Below are 21,590 nucleotides of genomic sequence, written 5' to 3' on the forward strand. Positions count from 1 at the left end.
CCCAGGCCCGGCTAATGGTCCCGGGCTAAACGGTCCCGGGCTCGTGGGCTAATCTATGAAGACTGGCCCGTCACGGGCTTCTCAGGCCCACCAGGCCCGGCCCACCAGGCCCGTTAGGACCGCTGGCCCGGTCCGGTCCAGGCCCGGCCCACCAAGCAGCCTTACTAGTAGGTTTCCGTTTTCTTTCTTTTAGTTTTCGTTCAGCGAGTTCATCTTTCGCTCTTTTTCTTCATTCTCTGATTGTGTTTGTGTTCCGATGGTTTGGGTTTGAATTCGAACCCGGGTATTTGTTTGTATTAGAGATAATTTGTGTTCATTTTGTTTGAAGTTTGTTAGATTTTTGTCAAGTGATTTAATGTCGAGTGTTCATTTTAGTTTGAATCATTTCATCCTTGTTATAATGTTGTTAGATTTAATTTGAAGTTCAATTGATTTTTGAGTTTAGTGATTTGAATCTACTTGTTTGTTATGATCAATTTGTTATTGTTGTTGAATCTGAAAGTAGGTTTGTTGTTAAAAAATATTGTTCAGTCGAAATAATTCCAGTTGTTTCATTGTTGTTCATCATTTAGTTTGAATTTGTTGTTTGAATTTGTTTAGGAATTGGTTATAGCTGTTGTATTTTGGTTAGAATTGATTAGGTGGATTGGTTATAGCTGATGGGGGTAGATTGGTAAATTGAAGTATTTTCAGGGGTAAAATGGTGATTTCAGTAAGGTCGGAGGGGTATTTTTGGAATTAAAAATTTGAACAATTATTTAATCTGAGTGCTCCGTCCACTAGGCATTAATAATATTAAAATAGTACATAGTGGGGGACAAGACATGAGGTAGTGGGGGGTTGATATAATTGTTTAATATAGTGGGGGACAAGACATAAGTTAGTGGGGAATAATGTAATTGTTTAATATAGTGGAGGACAAGACATAAGTTAGTGGGGAAAATGCATTGTTTAATATAGTGGGGAACAAAACATGCAAGTGTGGGGAACAAAGGGGGGAGGAAGAATATTTCGGGTTAGTGGTTCAAGACAAGAGTCTTACTATAAATAAGAGTGATTTTGACACAAGTTAGGGGGAGAGGTTTTTAGAGAGGATTTTTGGAAGAGGAAGACATTCTGAAAATCTCAAGAGAGTGTTGGAGAGTTGAAAAAGAGAAAACAAAAACAAAGTGAGAAACGAGTTTAGTTTCGGGTTTAATACACGTGTGGTTGAGTCTGCTTGTGGTGATGTGGGTTGTTGTTGTTTAGTTTTTTTACAAACTTTTGGGTTTGTTCTAGTGAGCTTGTTTGGTTTTCTTCAAATTTTCCCGGGCCTCGAATCTGGTTTGAATTGCTGCTGTTGGGTTGATGTTGTCTTGCCGTGTTGTTACTGTTGCTGACTGCTCTTTCATCTTCTTGTATTGTCATTTCCAGGTACACATTTGTACTCTCTTGGTTTGAGGCGAAATGAAGTATTGACCAGGCTTTGTTCCTATTGAATTCCTCCTGTTTAGATTTGTGCTTGAATATAGTTTTCCTTTCTTTGTATAAAAATGTAGTTGACTGATTAATGAGTAATGGGGTTGCATATGTATAATAACTCCTTCATCTAATAATGTTAGTTTAAATTAATCAAAGAATACTTAATTTGTTTTGATATTATTGTGTGTCAATCTCATGTTCTAGTGTTATTAAATAATAGAATATAGAATGAAAGCAATCTCTCTTTGTACAAACTCGATTGCAATTTTCCATTTGCATTAGCCGTAAACTAATAACTAATAAGTTACGTCCTTTTTTAGCATGTAATTAATTGAGAGATTTTCTTTTATTTTAGAGACGAACTTAATAGAAAAATGTAGTCACTGTAGGTTTATCCTTTTAAATAAAAATGAGACGAGCCTCGCCAAATAAAATGCACAGATTGCGGGGCCCTCACAAAAATGTATGTGTTAACTACTTAGAACTCGGGATCGGCCGCTTAGCAAACTCCACGGCCTTACCCAAAATAATAATACGCTAACTGCTTTAGGCGCGCATTTTAATAATCTTACCTTCTTAAACTCGGGTGTGCATTTCATGCGATCCAAATCTAAATCCCAAAATATTGAATAAAAATGTGTTCCGGATTGCGGGTGCATTTCATGTGACGCAATCCAAAAACATGTTTTTTAAACGATGTTCACATTCTTTTAAAATATAATAATAAAAGCGGTAAAGAGTTAAAACTTGCACATGAGCTCATAATTGTATAAAATCAGATAAACAAGCCGAATATGACAGTTGAGCGACCGTGCTAGAACCACGAAACTCGGGAATGCCTAACACATTCTCCTGGGTTAACAGAATTCCTTATCCGGATTTTTAGTTCGCGGACTGTAATACAGAGTCATTCTTTTCCTTGATTCGGGATTAAATTGGTAACATGGGACACCCTAAATCTCCCAAGTGGCGACTCTGAAATAAAAAAACAAATCCCGTTTCGATTGTCCTTTAATTGGAAAAACTCTTTCACCTCGTGTGGGGGCGGAAAAAGGAGGTTTGACAAGTGCTACAAAAGAGAAAGTGGTCGGTTTAGCTGACTGAGTGAAACATGAGAAGTTGAGGTCAGTGAGGAATACACTATTTCATACATAATCATCTAGGTATGTTGGTCTTTGAGTAACCCGTTCAGATTTTCTGATTGGATGTGGTGGAATGGGAAAAATGTGAATGGGAGATGAAATAGGAGGACTGGAGTGTTAGCTTGATTGGTTGATGTAGTACTAGGTGAAGAATGTGGTGAATTCCCCAACCCAAAACTTGGCAAAGAGGAAGAAGGTTCAGGATGTTTAGTGTTTGATCACCTATCCCAGGTGTCCTGCTTGGCGTAGAAAGAAAAGGGGAGGCAGTTGAATCTGCTTCAGGTGTAGAGATGATGTTGATAGGTGGCTGAACAGAAGGTGGGATATCAGAAGAAGTGGTAGAAGGGAAAAACAAAGGTTGAGGTGTTGTGGTGGACAAAGTGAATGGGAAGTGTTCTTTATGGAACTTGACATCTTTGGAAATAAACACCTTTCTTGTTTCAATTTCCAGAACCTTGTAACCTTTTTGACCTTGTGCATATCCCAAGAACACACATCTTAGGATGGTTATGGTTTGATCACCTATCCCAGTTGTCCTGCTTGGTGTAGAAAGAAAAGGGGAGGCAGTTGAATCTGCTTTAGGTGTAGAGATGATGTTGATAGGTGGCTGAACAGAAGGTGGGATATTAGAAGAAGTGGTAGAAGTGAAAAACAAAGGTTGAGATGTTGTGGTGGACAAATGAAGGGGAAGTGTTCTTCATAAACTTGACATCTCTGGAAATAAACATCTTTCTTGTTTCAATTTCCAAAACCTTGTAACCTTTTTGACCTTGTGCATATCCCAAGAACATACATCTCTTAACTCTTGGCTCAAACTTACTCCTGTTATGAGCCAAAGTAGATGCATACCATAGACATCCAAAAGACCTAAGTGAATCATAGTTAGGTGGTCTTCCAAGAAGAACCTCATAGGGTGTCTTGTCTTTCAAAACTCTAGAAGGTATCCTGTTGATGAGATGAGTGGCTGTCAGCACACATTCTCCCTATTATTGAATGGGGACCTTAGACTGAAAATACAGACCCCTTGCGACTTCCAAAAGATGCCTATTGTGAGCACGTGATTTTTTCCCTATGAAAGAATTACTCCCAAAAAATTCAAAATAAAATAATTTTCCTTGGTGTGCAATTTTGAGAATTTTTGTGACATTTTTGGATGATTATTTGTATTTGTCTGTGCATGTTTATTTGTTTAAATTAATAAAAATATTAAAATATGTCGCATTTCCATTTTAGTATTTATTTAAGTTTGTTTACAAAAATGAGAAAATCATAAAAATAAATGTACGTTGCATTTTTAGCATTTAAACGTCTAAATTGTGCGATTTTGTCGTTAATTGCTATTTAAATGTGCGATAATTATTTTTAGAGTTAATTAGTTTTTTTTTAAAGATAATTTAGTTTATAATTTAATTTAGAATTTTAGTTTTATTAATTAGGAAGTAAAAGAAAAGAGAGCAAAAAATACAAAGAAAATTGGATTGGGCCTTTTCTTCAATTTTAAGTCATAGGCCCAAAGTGACCCAATCTTCCTCTACGACCCGGTCAATTTCAAACCGGGTCGACCCGGTCTGCCCCATAGCCCAACGACCCACCCCTATCTTCCCATTTTTTCATTTTTCACTCCAAAAAACCCTAACACCTAAAACATAAACCACCCGCCCCCCCTCTCTTCTTCATCCTCTCCAAGCTTCCCCAAGCCCCCTCCAATGGATGCCTTAGCCAACCATGGCTGCCCAACGTCGACCACCCTCCAGCCCTTCCTCCTCACCCTCACGACCACCCCTTCTCGTCTTTGTCTTCCCTAGTCGAGTTCAAGGTCGAGCTCATCCATGGATGCCCCTCACCATCTTCTTCGCCACAGCAACAGCCTTCCCCTCCCCGTTTCCCGTCGTCAAGACCAAACGAGCCTACTGTTCGTCGCTGCTACTCCGCCAGGCTTCTGCCCATCACTGCTGCTGCTCCACCACTGTTGCTGCGTCTTCTTCTCTTCGTGTTGCTGCTAACTGCTGCTCTTTCTGCTACGTCCAGCCATGGACAAGCTTCATCGAGCTTGAACTCGAGCTCCCATGGCTGCGGCTGCATCTTCTCCATTCCGGGCTGCTGCTACTGTTTTGTGCTGCTGCTCCGCTCCTGCTAGGCCCGTGGCTGCTGCTATTTGCTTTTGCTACGTCCAACCATGGACGAGTTGCAGCTCTTCGCTGCTGCTTCTTCTGCTTCACGTCCAAAAAATGCCATGTCCGCTACTTCTGCTACTGCATCTTCTTCTTCGTTCGTCTTCGTCGTTGAGTTTATTTTGGTGCGATAATCGCTTCCGGACAGATGTGTTTTCATTCAAGTTCTTCGTCGTTCCGATCCGGTTAGTCGTTCTAAGTTTTATTTCGTCCGTAATTTGTTTGATATTTTCAGATTTGAAATTAGTATAAGTTTGTTTCATTTTTCTTATTTATTTTTAGATAAAAATGGTTAGTTTAATTATATTGTTGTTAGATTTAAGTTGAAGATTCAATTAAATTATTTTTCAGTTTGTTTTTATTAATTTTAAGAGGATTTAGTTTTAATATGGAAGAATGTTAGTTTCAATCGCTTGAATCCGTTGTTTAATATAGATTTAATTCGTCTTCATTTTGTTTGAAGTTCGTTTTTAATTCAGTGATTTAATGAGAAGTTATGTTTTGGTTTTTAGTTTTTTTGATTCAATATATCTTTGTTATAATTTTGTTGGATTTAATTTAAAAAGATCAATTGATTATTTGAAGTTTAGTGATTTGAATATGTTCGTTTGTTTTGTTTAAGCTTAATTCGAGTTTAATTCGAATTTGAATAAAACTTGCTTGTTTGTTGTTGTTGAAACTTTTCATTTATGTTCATACTTTGTTTGATTGTTCTTGAATCCGAAATTAGTATAAGTTTGATTTTCTTGTTTGTTGTTTATCATTTATGATTATTTCTTCAGTTTGTTTCATGATCTTGTTTAGTTTTAATATTAGAAATTGTTGGTTGTAATGTTGTTAGATTTAATTTTAAGTTCAAATGATTATTGAATTTAGAAATCTGAATATACATGTTTGTTGTTGTTAAATCTGAAAATAGGTTTGTTTGTTGTTAAAAATATTGTTCAATCAAGATAATTTTAGTTGTTTCTTTGTTGTTCATCATTTAGTTTGAATTTGTTGTTAAAAATTTGTTTAGAAATTGGTCATATTTGCTGTATTTTGGTTGAAATTAATTAGGTGAATTGGTTATAGCTGATGGGGGTAGTTTGGTAATTTGCAGCACGTTCAGGGGTAAAATGGTAATTTCAGTAAGGGCAGAGGGATATTTTTGGAATTAAAAATCTGAATAATTATTTATTTTGAGTATTCTTTCCATTAAAATTAAGATAATATTAAAATAATCAATAATGGGGGGACAAGATATAATGGTGGGGAATAATGCAATTGTTTAATATAAGCATGGGGGACAAGATATAATGGGGTATTTGTTTAATAAAGTGGGGGACAAAACATTAGGTAGTGGGATTAAAAGGGGGATGAGTGGAAGATAGTGGGTTTTAATTTTTCTTTTAATGCTGAAAGATGTTAATAAAAGGAAGGACTTGATCAGATTTTGAGAGGACAGAATAAAAAGGGATATAGATAGAAAAAAAAGAGAAGGGAGGACAACGAAGAAAAGAAAAGAAGAGAGAGATAAAAAAGAGCTGAATATTTAAGAGAGAGAAAAATCCTGAAAATATTAAGACTGCAAAAAAATAAAAAGAAAAACATTCTGGAAATCAAAAGAGAGAGTAGTATACACCTGATATACAATCCAAATATTCTGATATACGGATTCAGAAATTAAGGGTTAAACACTAACTAGTCTTTCAAAATCTGAAAAGATTCTCTTTGCTTCTGTCCGTTGATTGTTGTTGGTGTTTCTGGATTTTTTGAGTTTAAAATCTGTCACTAGTTTCTTGTTGCTGGTTGTTACTGGTTGTTGGGGTTGCTGTTGTTGAATTGCTACTGAATTTCCGCTGATCTCCCTTTTCTTTTGCTTCCAATATCAGGTACACAACTGATACGCTGGTTACTGTAAACTGAAATATGAAGCATGAATACGAAAATGAAGAGTTGAAGTTCTAAATTTATTTTAATTAAATTCTGAATTTTATTTGTATATATAAATTATTTAGCATACAAAAATCAGAATCATGTAGCTATTTAATATATATAGTGGAACATCTGACGATAGCTTTACGGATGAACTATCTATATATTGCCTAAAAATAAATAAATGGTGTAGTAGCTCCGTCTAGTTAAAAAATCAAACGAATAGACCATTTCGGAACTTGGTAGGGATATTGTTTAGTTAAATAATATTGGTTAATTTCAGCATGTAAATGGTTTAGGATTAAAATTAGATTGCTAATTTTTTTTTTAATTTGACAAACTGAGAACATGCCTAGTATAATGTAATTAGGTAGTAACATGTGAATAAGATGGCCCAAGTCTAGTTTTATGCCATATACGTTGGGCCTGGGCCCGCATTGGCAACGGACTGCCCTGCTTGTATCATTTTCAGAATTTATGAATCATATTCGAAACTCAACTATAACAACTCAAGCATGTAAATAAATTAAGACCTTTTCTCTTTCATTTTGTAGAGACAATTTTAATAGAAAAAATGTAGGCACTTTAGGATTATCCTTTTAAAATAAATGAGATGAGCCTCGCCCAATAAAACGCACAAATTGTGAGGCCCTCGATAAATGTTTAATTAAAATTACTTAGACTTCGGGATGAGCCATTTAGCAAAATTCCATGGCCTTACCCAGAAATAATAACACGCTAATTGCTTTAGGCGCGCGATTTAATTAATCTTACCTTCTTAAACTCGGGTGCGCATTTCATGCGACCCAAATCCAAATCCAAAACATTGAATAAAAAATGTGTTCCGGATTACAGGTGCATTTCATGTGACGCAATCCAAAGACATGTTCTTTTTAAACAATGTTCACATTTTTTTTAAAAAATATAATAATAAAAGTGGTAAAGAGTTAAAACTTGCACAAGAGCGCATAATTGTATAAAATCAGATAAACAAGCCGAATATGACAGTTGAGCGACCGTGCTAGAACCACGGAACTCGGGAATGCCTAACACCTTCTCCCGGGTTAACAGAATTCCTTATCCGAATTTCTGGTTCGCGGACTGTAATACAGAGTCATTCTTTTCCTCGATTCGGGATTAAAATTGGTGACTTGGGACACCCTAAATCTCCCAAGTGGTGACTCTGAAATAAATAAATAAATCCCGTTTCGATTGTCCTTTAATTGGAAAAAACTCCTTCACCCCTCGCGGGGGCGGAAAAAGGAGGTGTGACACCTATGTTTTCTCTCAACCACCCCATTCTATTTGAGTGTTGCTACACAAGATGTTTCATGCAATATAACTTGTGATTGAAGAAAGGAAGCTTCCTACGATCCTTTCTTTAATTCCTTTGCATTATCAGACCTTATCCTCTTTACCTTCATGCTAAATTGCCTTTCGACCATAGCAAAGAAAGATTTTAGAATTGAAAAAGCATTGCTTTTGCAACTTAACAGAAAATTCCATGTGGCTCTACTGTAGTCATCTACAATAGTTAGGAAAAACTTAAATCCATTGTATGTCTTAGCCCCCAAGTATCAATGTGAATCAAGTCAAAAATCCCTTGGGTTGTGATATGACTTAGAGGAAAGGAGAGTCTAGTTTGTTTAGCTTGAGGACAAATGTTACACACATAATCAAAATTTGAAGGGAAATTAATGAAACTAAGATTTTCATTATTGAAAAGAGTAGATGACCCAATATGACATGCCATTGGCTTACATTAGAAACAACATTAGCCACTAAAGGTGTTTGAAAAAAAACTGAACTAGAACATTTGTTGGAATTTCTTCCTTTTGGAATTGAAACTACACCTTGACAAGGTAGAATGCCAGAAGCTACACTAGTGGGTTTGAGTAGATATAATCCATCTCTTACTTCACAAAAAACTTGTCACCTCCTCATTAAAGGGACCTGCATTAGAAAGCCATATGAAGTTAGATTTAAAGAGCATTTGAATTGACTACATAACTTATGAACAGATAATAAGTTATATCTGAAGGAAGGCACATGAAGAACTCTTTTAAGAATCATATCTGACTGAATGGAAACACTACCTATGTGTGTAACATATAATTGGAAAGAGTTAGGTAGACTAATATGTAAAGAAACAGGAAGAGGAGTCAAATCTATGAATGAGCTTGAATCAAAACACATATGTTCAGAAGCTCCTGAATCAATGATCCATGTTTTAGTATTAAAAGCTGAAAGACAAGTTCCAGTATACTTAAGAATTGTACCAGCCACAGCATTGACATTGATTTCTGAACTTGTATATCATGAGTTCCCAATCTGCACCTACTTGAAATGTTTCCCTCATTGTTAGGAGTTGCTACATCTTTCTCTTATCCTGTTACCACTGCATTTCCTTTTACTGCTCCCTGATAGTTGTTTGCTTATTTGGTAAATTGAAAATCTTTTGGGAACCCTATCAATCTGTAGCAGTCTGCTCTCACATGTCCTACTCTCATGTAGTGAGAGCAGGTGACATTAAGGTTGTATTTAGACTTCTTTCCTTTGAACTTTTGTGGACTTTTTCCAAATTTTTGAGTGGCAGGTCAGGATTTCTAATTCTGATTGTTGTTCCTTTGTTGGAACTTTGTTTGAGTTCCGGCCATGAATGATGCTCCATCAGAAGGGTATTGAGGACTCATGTATACCTCTCTTTGACTCTCATCCTGAAGTAACAAAGAGTAGGCATGGTCTAGGCTGGGTAGAGGATTCATCATAAGAATATTTCCTCTTGCTTGGCCATACACATCATTAAGTCCTATAAGGAATTGAATAACTCTTTGATCTCCCAAAAACTTAGTGACCTTATTCTTTCCATCACACACACAGTCACAGATGCATCCTAGGTGTGTGCTTGGAGAATTCAACTCATCCCATAGTCTCTTCAGAGTTGTAAAATAGCCTGCTACACTGCTATTTTCTTGAACTGACTTAGATATCTCCTTTTGCTGGTGATATAGTTTGGCCCCATTGGATTGGCCAAACCTGTGCTCAAGGCTGTTCCAAAGTTCCATTGTTGATTTTGAGTAGATAACACTGTCTCCTATTTCTTTAGACAATGAGTTTAGTAACCATGAAGTGACCAAGTCATTGCACCTGCTCCATTGAGGAAGATCACTGGAATCCGGACTTAGTTTCCACAACTTCCATTGATGAAACCAAGTTTATTCTTGGCTGAAAGAGCAATTAGGATTGACCTCCTCCAACCTGAAAAACTTCTCCCATCAAATGGTGAGTTGACGAGAGACATACCAAGTGCATCAGAGGAGTGAAGGAAGTATGGATGATTACAGTCCTGGTTAACTGTAGTAAATGAAGAACCTGGGCTTTGAGCAACTGGAGTAGAGATGACTGGAGTCTCATCTGTTATTGCCATAGTTAGCCTTTAGACTTAAGAGATTTGAAAAAGAAATGAAGGATCGAGCTATTAGAGCTCTGATACCATGAAAGATTTAGCAAAGAAGATGAAGAATTTTCTCTGTATTGTATATCATCTCAAACTCTCTATATATACAAGTGAATGTGTTGAAAATAAAATCAAAACTAAAGAATATTCCCTATACACTTGTCATAATTTTATTCCCTATCCTATAACGAAATAATCATTTTTATTTCTTTGCGATGTATTTCACATGTGTGTGTGCACGTGTATATATCTTTCCAGCCATCTCATTCTTGAGCATAGTGTGCCATATTAATGGCCAAAATTAAATCCAGTTGAGGGCCAAGATGCTGCCACGTGTCTCATTATTTGAGAGACCAAATTATACAATTACCTAGATAGTTCCGAAAATCCCTAATCTTTATCTGAAAATCAGCTCTTCTTTCCCTTCTTCTCTTTCCCTTTCTTTCTCTCATCGATTGAAGACTCAAAACCAAAGCTTTCTTCTTTCTTCTCTACAATACATTCGCCGGCTATTTTAAGTCTAAAACCTAATTAATTTTCACTGAAAATTGAAATCATTGAAGTGTTTAGATATCTCATCGGAACTACCAACAATAGGAATATTAATTAAAAACAGATAAATATTCTAATGCAATACTATTTATTATTACTCATCGAACAATTTAAAAATATACTTATAAAATTGCACTTCATTACCTAAAAGTATTTTAACTTGCGAGCTCGACACCAAATTTATTACCTCCATTCCATTTTCTGTTAGACCAAATTATAGGCCATTAACTTTGACGTAGATTTTGTCAATAACTTGGAAGCAGATTGGTGGTTGATTATTAATTTACTTCATTACTTTTTGGCAACTTTCTAGGTATCACATTATGTGCAGTTAATTAAGTCTGTTATTATCTCTTTTAGGCCCTTTTAGTAATTACAATGCAGCTTTAAAATTCAAAAGTGGGGGATACAACTTTAAAAAAAAAAAAAGAGGAATGAGAAATAGATTCATTTTAAAATGACAAAGGATCCCCCTTGTCCGCCTCTGTTTATGCACATTCTTATTTGTGCGTATCTACACATGTGACTTCCGGAAAAAGTACATTTTCGCCTCGTATTTAAATAGGAGATTTGATTTTGGAGATCAATTAAAAAAAAAAAATTGAATGTAAAAATAACACAAGAGATCTTTGTAAGGTCATTTCTTAAATTCAATTTATAATGAGTATAGGAGATCATTTTCTTTATTTATACCAAATTTTTTAATTTATCATGGTCGTTAAGAGATAGATTTAAGTGTATATATAATCTTAGTGTCCAATAAACACTAAAGGCTAATGATAAGAGATGTCCCCAGCCGCACTGAAAACAAGTTTAATGAAACTGCCCAATTGGTGGGTGGTACTATATTATGTTTGGATAATAAGTAACAAAACTGCATAGCACCACATGCATTTACATATATCTGCATCTACACATTTATTTTCGTGATTTATCATATTAGTCCTGAACGTTTCTTCAATCACAATTCTTTTAACTTGAAAATCAGCTATCCTTCCTGTTTTGAACTTTTTCAATGAGACCTTTGGTCAAGAAAATCTCTTTGGAATAAAACTATTTTCAAACACATTTTGTTTTTTTTTTTAAATATTTTTTCTTTGGAATGCTCATTTTGATATCCTTGTTGGTCAAACAAGGTCACACTATGCTCAAGAGTGAAAAAATGAAGGAACGCTCTGTTACACCACAGACCAACTAGTGCACTGACGATTGGCATACAAGCTACTCGATTTTTCTAAAAGAAGGATCAATCAAATACATTCTTTTTAAGAACTACTAAAAAAATTGTTCAAACAGACTAACTCAGTACTTGAAAAATGCAACAAGACGCTACTGTTCGACCAAAAAAAAGTATGAGAACTTTTTGTTAAATTAATTAAATAAAAAAATAGAGGGTAAATCTTAGTTAAGGATAATTAACTTTGGATATGAGATGAATAACATGAATAGAGAAATATAGTGAGTATAAATGCTGCAGTGATTATGGAAAAATTTAATAGTATGAAAAAAGATACATTAATTAAGTAACATTAAATGGAAATAAATTGTAAATAAAGGAAAAGATTCACCTAATCTTGAGTGAAGCGGATCCTCTTTCATTTGATAAAGACGAATGATAAACAAATACAAGAATCTTCGGACCCTTCTCGAATCTAATGGAAAATATGGGATAACTGATCCTGTAATCTCTTTAGAGATGTGTTTATATATTTTCTAGAGAGAGAGTCTGCCCCTTTTTTAGAAGTCCTCTCTTCCTATTTATAAGGGATATCCCTAGAAAACCCTAAAAAAGTACAATTAGAGGGAATATCCAGAAGAATATTTCCTTTGAAGATTCCAAAGCAAAACTAGCTGTTACATCTATCTGCATTGCTTGGCCTCAGCCTTATTGATCACTGCTCGACCTCGACCTTATAGATCAATTCGATTTGCAAGTTACTCATGACAATTGTCTTCACATGTCGAATTTCTCCGATTTGATTTTGACTCATACAGTTAGTCCTTCCGCTTATCGAGGTCGTCTTTTGGTCGAGCTCGGTGAGCGGACTTCATTAATCGTAGTTCGAGAAATTCAGATGGGGAGGTCGACTAGTGAGGATCGCAGCTGAGGGTGCCGATCTTCAGGTCAAAGTGGTATCCCCGCGGGCTGAACTTGAGCAGAGTTCGATCATGGCCAATGGCTCAAGTGATGAGTTGATCGAGAAGATGGTAGAGTTGGAGAAGGCCGACGAGGCCTGAATGGGGGCTTTGTCAAGGATGGCGGCATCAGAGGAGGTCATTCGTGTCCTCAGATCTAGACGGGCGATTCGACCCTTGTAAGATGCCTTTTCTGATACTTTTTTTGATTTGGAATGCTACTTTTGTTGCTTATCCCTGATTCTATTTTTCTTTTTTTTTGAACGTTTTCCTCGATGGATGGTTACAAAGGAATCGTTGGTAGGCGTTGAGATCGAGTGTCTTTGATTAGTCTGAGCGATGTCAAACGTTTCCATATTTAACTGGAACGAGGTCTGGCTGTGAATGAAGCTCGAGCTAGGTCGAATGCTAGTTGAATTCGAGCGAGGTCGAATGTTAATTCGGGCAAGGAGGCCGAATGTTAATTCGAGTGAGATTGAATGGGAGTTAATTCGAGGGAGGTCGAATATTAGTTAATTCGGGCGAGGAGGCCGAACGTTAATTCGGGCGAGGAGGCCGAACGTTAATTCGGGCGAAGAGGCCGAACGTTAGTTCGGGCGAGGTGGCCGAATGTTAATTCGGGCGAGAAGTCCGAATGTTAATTCGATCAAGGTCGAATGTGATTCGAGCAAGGAGGTCGAATGTTAATTCGGGTGTGGAGACAGAATGTGAATTCGTGCGAGGAGGCCGAATGTTGATTCGAGTGAGGAGGCCGAATGTTAATTTGGGTGTGGAGACCGAATGTGAATTCGTCGAGGAGGCCGAATGTTGATTCGGGTGAGGCCAAATGTCAATTCGGGCGAGGAGGCCGAATATTAATTCGAGCGAGGTCGAATGTGATTCGAGTGAGGAGGTCGAATGTTAATTTGGGCGAGGAGGCTGAATGTTGGTTCGGGCGAGGAGACCGAATGTTGGTTCAGGCGAGGCCGAATATTGATTCGGGCGAGGCCAAATGTTGATTCAGGCGAGGCCAAATGTTAGTTCGGTCGAGGCCGAGTGTTGGTTCGGGCGAGGCCGAATGTTAATTTGAGCAAGGAGGTCGAATGATAATTCGAGCAAGGAGGTCGAATGATAATTCGGGCGAGGCCGAATGTTGACTCGGGCGAGGCCGAATGTTGGTTCGGGCGAGGCTGAGTGTTGGTTCGGGCGAGGCCGAATGTTAATTCGGGCAAGGAGGCCGAATGTTAATTCGAGCAAGGAGGCCGAATATTGATTCGGGCGAGGCCGAATATTGATTCGGGCGAGGCCGAATGTTGATTCGGGTGAGGAGGTCGAATGTTAATTCGGACGAGGAGGCCGAATGTTAATTCGGGCGAGGAGGCCGAATGTTAATTCGAGCGAAGAGGTCGAATGTTAATTTGGGCGAGTCTGAATGTTGATTCGGGTGAGGAGGCCGAATGTTAATTTGGGCCAGGCAAAATGTTGATTCGGGCGAGGAGGCCGAATGTTAATTCGGGCGAGGCCGAATGTTGATTCGCGTGAGGAGGCCGAATGTTGATTCGCGCGAGGTCGAATGTTAGTTCAGTCGAGGTCGAATGTAACTTGTGTAATTGATGCAGCGTCGCTTTGGCAAACATGCGGGTGAGCTCTATGCACTTATGCTTTGGTTACACATATTGGAGGGATTTACATGTTTTCCGGGCTAGCAATCCAATCCCAGTCTATATGGTCTCTTGGCGTCTTCGGTTTTTTTTTTAAAAATATGATGGCAATCGCTCCCTGTTCACGTATTTGGGAGAATGCTCCTGCTTCTATCCCACTTAGAAAAATAATCAGTTAAACCAAATGAAATCGTTCGTTACCTCGATTTGATCGGTCGGTGCGAGTGGGAAGAGTGACCACGTTCCCCTCACCGGTTAAGCTTTTAGTGGCCGCTACCATGTTGGCAAGAAAGGGTTGTTCCGCCAAATAAAGAGGAATATTTGTGGAAAACATCCTAAATCTTCTATCAATCACTCTCCAAAAGTTTGTTAGATTGAACAGAGGAAACGCAGAAAAAAGCGTATTACGATGAACTACGTAATGAAATGTTCAAATTCATATACTCCAATAGTCAAATTTATCTCCATTCACTGAACTACAGTAACATTTAAGCTCTTTTGTTACTTTATGAACAGCACCTAAGCTATTCTCTCAGAACAAAGTAGTACTTTATAGAATTAGTAAAAAACCATCAAATAGTGCGTAAGGTTACTACTACTATACAGCACTTGATGGTAATGAATGATTAAGCTCAATCAAAGACTCCAAGAGCCGCAAAGTTCTCGTTACTAAAGATACCACGAAGGGAAGCGCAATAATCAAGTATTTTTGGTTGAAAACCAGAAGCCTTGAGCTTGCCTACTAATTTCTCAAGTTTGTATTTGAAGCAGAAAGTTGAACTAGAATTGAATTTAGATCTAGAGGAAACTAAAATTTTAACTAAAAAATTCCCACAAACGGCACCAAATTGTTCGACTAAAAAAAGTATAAGACCTTTTTGTTAAACTAATTATATAAGCAGATAGAGGATAAATCTTAATTAAGGATAATTAACTCTGAATCTGAGATGAATAACATGAATAGAGAAATATAGCTGAGTATAAATGCTGACAGTGATTATGACCAGATTTAATAGTATGAAAAAAGATGCATTAAGTAACATTAAATGAAAATAAAGGAAAAGATTCACCCAATATGGAGTGAAGCGGATCCTCTTTTATTTAATAAAGACGAATGATAGATAAATACAAGAATCCGGACCCTTCTCGGATCTGATTGAAGATACGGGATAACCGATCCTCTAATCTCTTTAAGGAGATGTGTTTATATATTTTCTAGAGAGAGAATCTTCCCCTTGTTTAGAAGTCATCTCTTCCTATTTATAAGGGACATCCTTGGAAACCTTAAAAAAGTACAATTAGAGGAAATATCCAGAAGCATATTCCTTTTGAAGATTCCAAAGCAAAACTAGCCGTTACATCTATCTGCACTGTTCGGCCTCGGCCTTATTGATCACTGCTCGACCTCTGCCTTATAAATCAATTCGATTCGCAAGTTACTCATGACAATTGTCTCCACATATCGAATTTCTGCGATTTAATTTGACCCATACAACTACCATGGGTAGTGTCGTAATTAGGATTTCGCGCAAGCATAGTCAAATAGTTGATTTAACCATTCGAATAATATATGAGTTTGGATCTAGGATGAGGGAAAGCGATTTAAGGCTATATTTCCTATTCTAGATTGAGTATTTTTCTTCCATGATTCTCAAGCAATGTTTGTTTATTGTATGTACACCCATCGCCTTTTTATATTTTGTTTTACCTATACCTTATAATTAATATGTACATGCAAGGCTATTTACTTTAGTATATTTCTTGGAAATCATGCATGATACAAGTCTAGAACTTAATTCCCCCTAACTAAGAACCTACACGTGCATATCATATGCATGTGACTTTTTAACTCTTTTCCAATGTACAATCATTCTGCGTTGTAAACAATCTTTTGTCTTCTTTTGGCGTCTTAATTAAACTTTGTAATGATGAATTATAAGGAGGTTTGAAGCTTGAAAATGAATTCCACAGAGAGAAAACTTGAGTTGTAGGCTTCTGAACAGTTGTAGTTGGATTAATTATGCTTTGTCTTTTTGATCAATCCCTTCTTGTCGGCTGTCAATTCATGTATGTCCACTTAATCATTACTCCTTAATCTCATTAAAGTTTAATAATCATGGATATCATGTTAACTGTCGAGCGTTATTAGCATTAGCAACGACTTAATGACGTCAACTCGATTCCTTTGAAATTCATGAAGGAATATCTGAAAATTAATTTCATAGTAGCGTCACAAAATATTTTTTGTTACATTCAAGTAACAAAACTATATGTGAATTGCTAAGAATTACAAATGATTGAAAGGTCAAATTTCCAGCTCAAAAACACAAATGAGAGAAAACTAGCAAATTCATCGTGTGACATATTTATAAACAAAAGACAATCAAAAAAAGGTTTAAATGAAACAAAAAAAGAAGGAAAAACATTACCTAATTAATGCAGAAGTTTACCTTCTAGTTGTATGCTTTTTCTGAGCAACAAAAATAATTCTGCAACTTTATTATAGTAAATAAAGTTTAGTGACCATAAATAAAATTAACTCGATATTTTTTGGATCAAGGAGCGAAAGAGTTTTGTGTTTGTTACCCAAAAGTTAATTTTCTTTTTCTTGTTACGTAAAAGTCATTCAACTTTGTGTTCGTTACACAAAAATCACTTTTCTTTCTTTTGTTACACAAAAATCATTTTACTTTGCTCTAGTTATCACAAAAGTCACATTTTTACTTGAAAAGTCTATTATGCCCTTCATATTATATAAACCTTCATATTTACGTAATGCCTTCAATATTATATACTATATAATATATTTTTACCTATGTATTTTATTTATAAATAAAATAACTTAATATTATTCTATTTAATATTTTTATAATATATTCATATATTTAATTTTTTCTTAACGTTAATTTTCAAAATATATTAGTAGCGTTATTAAATTTGTCAGTAACTTTAATATATTAGTAGAGAAATAAATCAGCAAATATATTTCTGTGAGAAAATTCACATGTAAACAAACAAAGAAAATGAAAAAAAAATCATATGTTAATCTGAAGGAAAATCCCTAGGTTCTTGGGGATTTACCTGGGCAATTAGTTATTTGAGAAATTATACTACTAGAAGTTCGGGAAAAACCGTCCAAAAAAATCAACCAAAGTTGGTCGGTAATGACCAATAATCGTCCAAACGCAGCCATTAACGTGTGGTCGATATTTTGAAGGTCGGAAGGCATACCGGCCAAAGTTGGTCGGAAATTATCGACCAACTTTGGTCGGTCAATTAAATTCAAAAAAGAATTGCTGAAAAAAGTTATTTTATAACGCTACTAAAAACTCTTGAAAATTAAAGTTAGAAAAAATTAAATATACGGATATATTATAAAAATAATAAATAAAATAATATTAAGTTATTTTAATTATAAATAAAATATATAGGTAAAAATATATTATATAGTATATAATATAGAAGGTATTACATAAATATGAAGATTTATATAATATCAAGGGCATAATAGACTTTTCAAGTAAAAATGTGACTTTTGTGATGACTAGAGCAAAGTAAAATAATTTTTGTGTAACAAAAGAAAGAAAAATGACTTTTGTGTAATGAACACAAAGTTGAATAATTTTTATGTAACAAAAAAAAAGTGACTTTTGGGTAACAAACACAAAAGTTTAATGACCATGGATAAAATTATTTCTGAGTAAATGCATACATACCGTGGTAAAATTAAACTTACGTTCTACGTTTAATTTAGAAAATTAAATCAGAATTTGTGATACATTTTTCCTGTGTTGAGCTAGAATTACTAATTGCAACACAAAATAAAAGCTACTATCTTAGTATGGGATTATAGAGTAGAGAATATAGTCATACTTTAAAAATGAAAAGAAAACAAAAAGAAGAGTAAAGGGTCTCCAAATTTAGTTTTCTGGTACCAACTATTTTATACTGCTTGATTCTTATCAAGATATAGCAAGGACGTTAAGGAGCCAACTTTAATATTGTCATTGTTAATTAACACTTACATATTATTAAATACTTGCCTATTTAAATTTGTGATGGCTCATCAATATAATCTTGCGATTAGAGATCTCTATCTAGGTGAATCTCTATAATAAGTGTACGACTAATGATGAAGTTGATCATTTTAAGTATAAAATAAAATACTTAGTTGTTTATTTATTTTTTGATATATAGTTCTAATCCTATTATGGCCAAGTTGCTTCTAAAACGTAAAATATTAGTAAGATATCGACGAAAGCTTAAAGGAGTTGAACGAGTCCAATTAATTAGTTTATTACCTATTTTTGTTAATAAAAATCTGAAAATTCGGTAACTTGACAAGTTTTAGGAAGGGATAGAAGTACAAAAAATAAAGAGATTGCCCCCCCCCCCCCAACAAGCACACATTCAAGACATTTATTCAAATTAATAGTATTTTAGTTTTAAGTGCTCTCTAGTTACACCTTTTTTTTTAGGTCAGAATGTCATGCGTTCCAAACTAAGTTTTTTTTGTGATGGAAGGATTCACTTCTAGTATTATTTTAATTTATGTAAATGAAAAAAAATATAAAATTGACCAGTCAATCAAAACTAATTGCATTCGCAAGCCAAAAAAAAATATACAATATGTCTATTATAAACCTAAATATAAAAATATATATTTTATCTGCTACTATTATTTTTTAGAACAACTAAAAATATATATTTTTTCTATTTTAATTGGGTTATTATATATTAGACTGAGATAAAAAATCAAAAAACTTGAAATAAGAAAATACTACTGATAAATTATGTTTTCTAAGTCACTGTAATTTTTGTGAGAGAAAAAAAAAATATGACTTTGATGAAAAAAATCATAGTTATTTGACAATTTGTGAAATTTACCTTTTAAAACTTATAGTTAGACAAATTTGGATTCACATCGAGCGGGTCCAATAAGGTAAGTAAAATATCACTAGTTTTACCTTCCTAGAATTAATTAAGGGCAGAGGAATTCCTATCGTCCCACAACACACCTCGGTACTGTCTTTGTTTATTATATTACTCAAATACAAGCTAGCATGGGTAGTGTTTGATTATAGTAATGGGTGCAGAAATAAGAAGAGGGACTTCAAAGATGATTTGGGTAGGAGGTGGTAGCTCAGAGCATAGCTTAATGTCCACGGTAAGTTGTGGCAAATTATTAGAACTAGTAGTTTACTTCAGTAGTGAAACATTTTCTTGCTTTCTCATGGGTTTTGCTTGTCTCTTCTTCTTCTTTTGGCCATTGCCATAAATAAATTAAAAATAAGTTGTTCAGAAAAGCCTGCCTAAGAACATGATTAGATTCCTAAAATCGACATCCTTGTAAGATAGTTTACACTTAAATAATCTCAATATGTTGCCTTAGTCACGAGGCAACCAACACGCTATTAAACTACTATTTTCCCTAACAAATCCAAAATTATAATTATGTACTGCTATTCTTTACTGTAGTCAGCTATCACGCGACCTCACGTGATCGCTTGTTTACGTTCATAAAAAGAAACCAAAAAAAGACTCAAAAAGATGAAATAAAAAGACTAGAAGGTGAGAGATCTGTTAGAACTTTTATTTTATTTTAAAAAGGCGTCTGATTTTGTGAGTTCCTGGCATTTAAGTCAAATGGGCACCCATTATTCAAGAAATGGGATTTTATTTTCAAAATAATAGTAATAATTATTATTTCCTGAAATGTATGTTTTCAACTAATACCGTATAATTTGGATGTGATGGTGTTTAAACAAAATGTGAATCTTTATTTGGTGTAGTAATGACTAATGAATGCTTCAACCAATAAAGCGAATGGAATTTATCTTCTCCTCTGCAAACTGACACTGCAACTGGCAATTTTTAGGTAAAATGAGTAGCCAAATAGGTGTAAGTGTGTAACAGATCTGAAGTTGCCACGGATTAAGTTTGGCTCTTCTATAAAGAATACTTCAACGACTCTGTGATTGTTCAGTAGAGTCTGTAATTGATCTAGATCTAGATCCAAAAACCCAGTTTCCATTTAAATTCGCATCTACTTCTCTTCGAGTCCGGACCAAAATGGAGTTCTTTTGGATAAGTAGCACCTTAATAGGTGTAAAAAAAAAAGATGACATTTTTATATATAACGCCCAAATGTTGGGCGGTATACATTAACGTTAATTGTGTCGTTAATGTATAACGCTCAATATTTGGGCGCTATACATAGAAAACTGACACTAATAGGTATATCGCCCAAATACCCGGCGCTATACCCCTTTTTGAAAAAACGAGACGTCTTCTTCAAGACGACCATTTTGCTTCTTCTTCCTCAATATTTTATATCTTCTTCTTCTTGGTCCCTCACTCCCACACCCGCTGGCCCACTATTTTAAAAAAAATAAAAATTTTGGGTCCCCCGTCACATAAAAGGTGAAGAACGTAGATCCCACATTCGAGTAAAGCTTCGTATTATTGTTGATTCACACTTCCGGAGTCAAAATTTCAATCTATTTGCTTTCTGAAAATTCTAAATCGAGGTATTTTGGTTTATTTTAAATTGAAACTTTTATAATAATGCATATTATTTGATTTGTATGTGTTCTATTTCGGTTTGTGTTTTTTTTTTCGAAACTAGTATGTTAAATTTATCTGGATTTAATATTAGTGTTTTATAAAAAAATATAAATTTGTCAAATAAATTTGTTTGTTAATATCCTGATTTATATATATGTGTTTTCATGCCGTTTTGTGTTTTATTTGCAATTAAATTTATTTGTTGTTTATGTTTGGTTTAGATTATTTTCTAGCGTAGTAAAATCTAGACCTTTTTAGCGTAATAAAATTTAAAGCCTTATAGCGTAGTAATGTATAGTATGTACATTATTACCCCGATTATTATGGATAGCGGTGCGAACTTCAAAAACATCTCTTTCGTTATCATACTGCAAAAATGAATGCCAATGTGCTCGTCGTATGTATTTCTCAAATCTCTGTATCGGCATTGACATAAATTCAACACCCCTTTCCATCAATTCCGTTGCAACTGTAGACCGTTCAACAAACCTCTCCGTCATCTGCTTGAACGACATCCACACCATGGCTGTGACGGGCAATCCTCTTG

General features: G+C 35.2%; 1 protein-coding gene across 1 annotated transcript; it reads right to left on the minus strand.

Annotated features, from left to right (window-relative positions):
• Window positions 1-9,297: 9,297 nt before the first annotated feature.
• LOC142182184 (uncharacterized) lies at window positions 9,298-9,756 on the minus strand. The gene has a single exon (XM_075256216.1). It carries the CDS (start codon window positions 9,754-9,756, stop codon window positions 9,298-9,300), a length of 459 nt encoding a protein of 152 aa, XP_075112317.1.
• Between the last annotated feature and the right edge of the window lie 11,834 nt (window positions 9,757-21,590).

This window comes from Nicotiana tabacum, chromosome 6, assembly GCF_000715075.1.
Source record: "Nicotiana tabacum cultivar K326 chromosome 6, ASM71507v2, whole genome shotgun sequence".
Taxonomy (NCBI): domain Eukaryota; kingdom Viridiplantae; phylum Streptophyta; class Magnoliopsida; order Solanales; family Solanaceae; genus Nicotiana; species Nicotiana tabacum.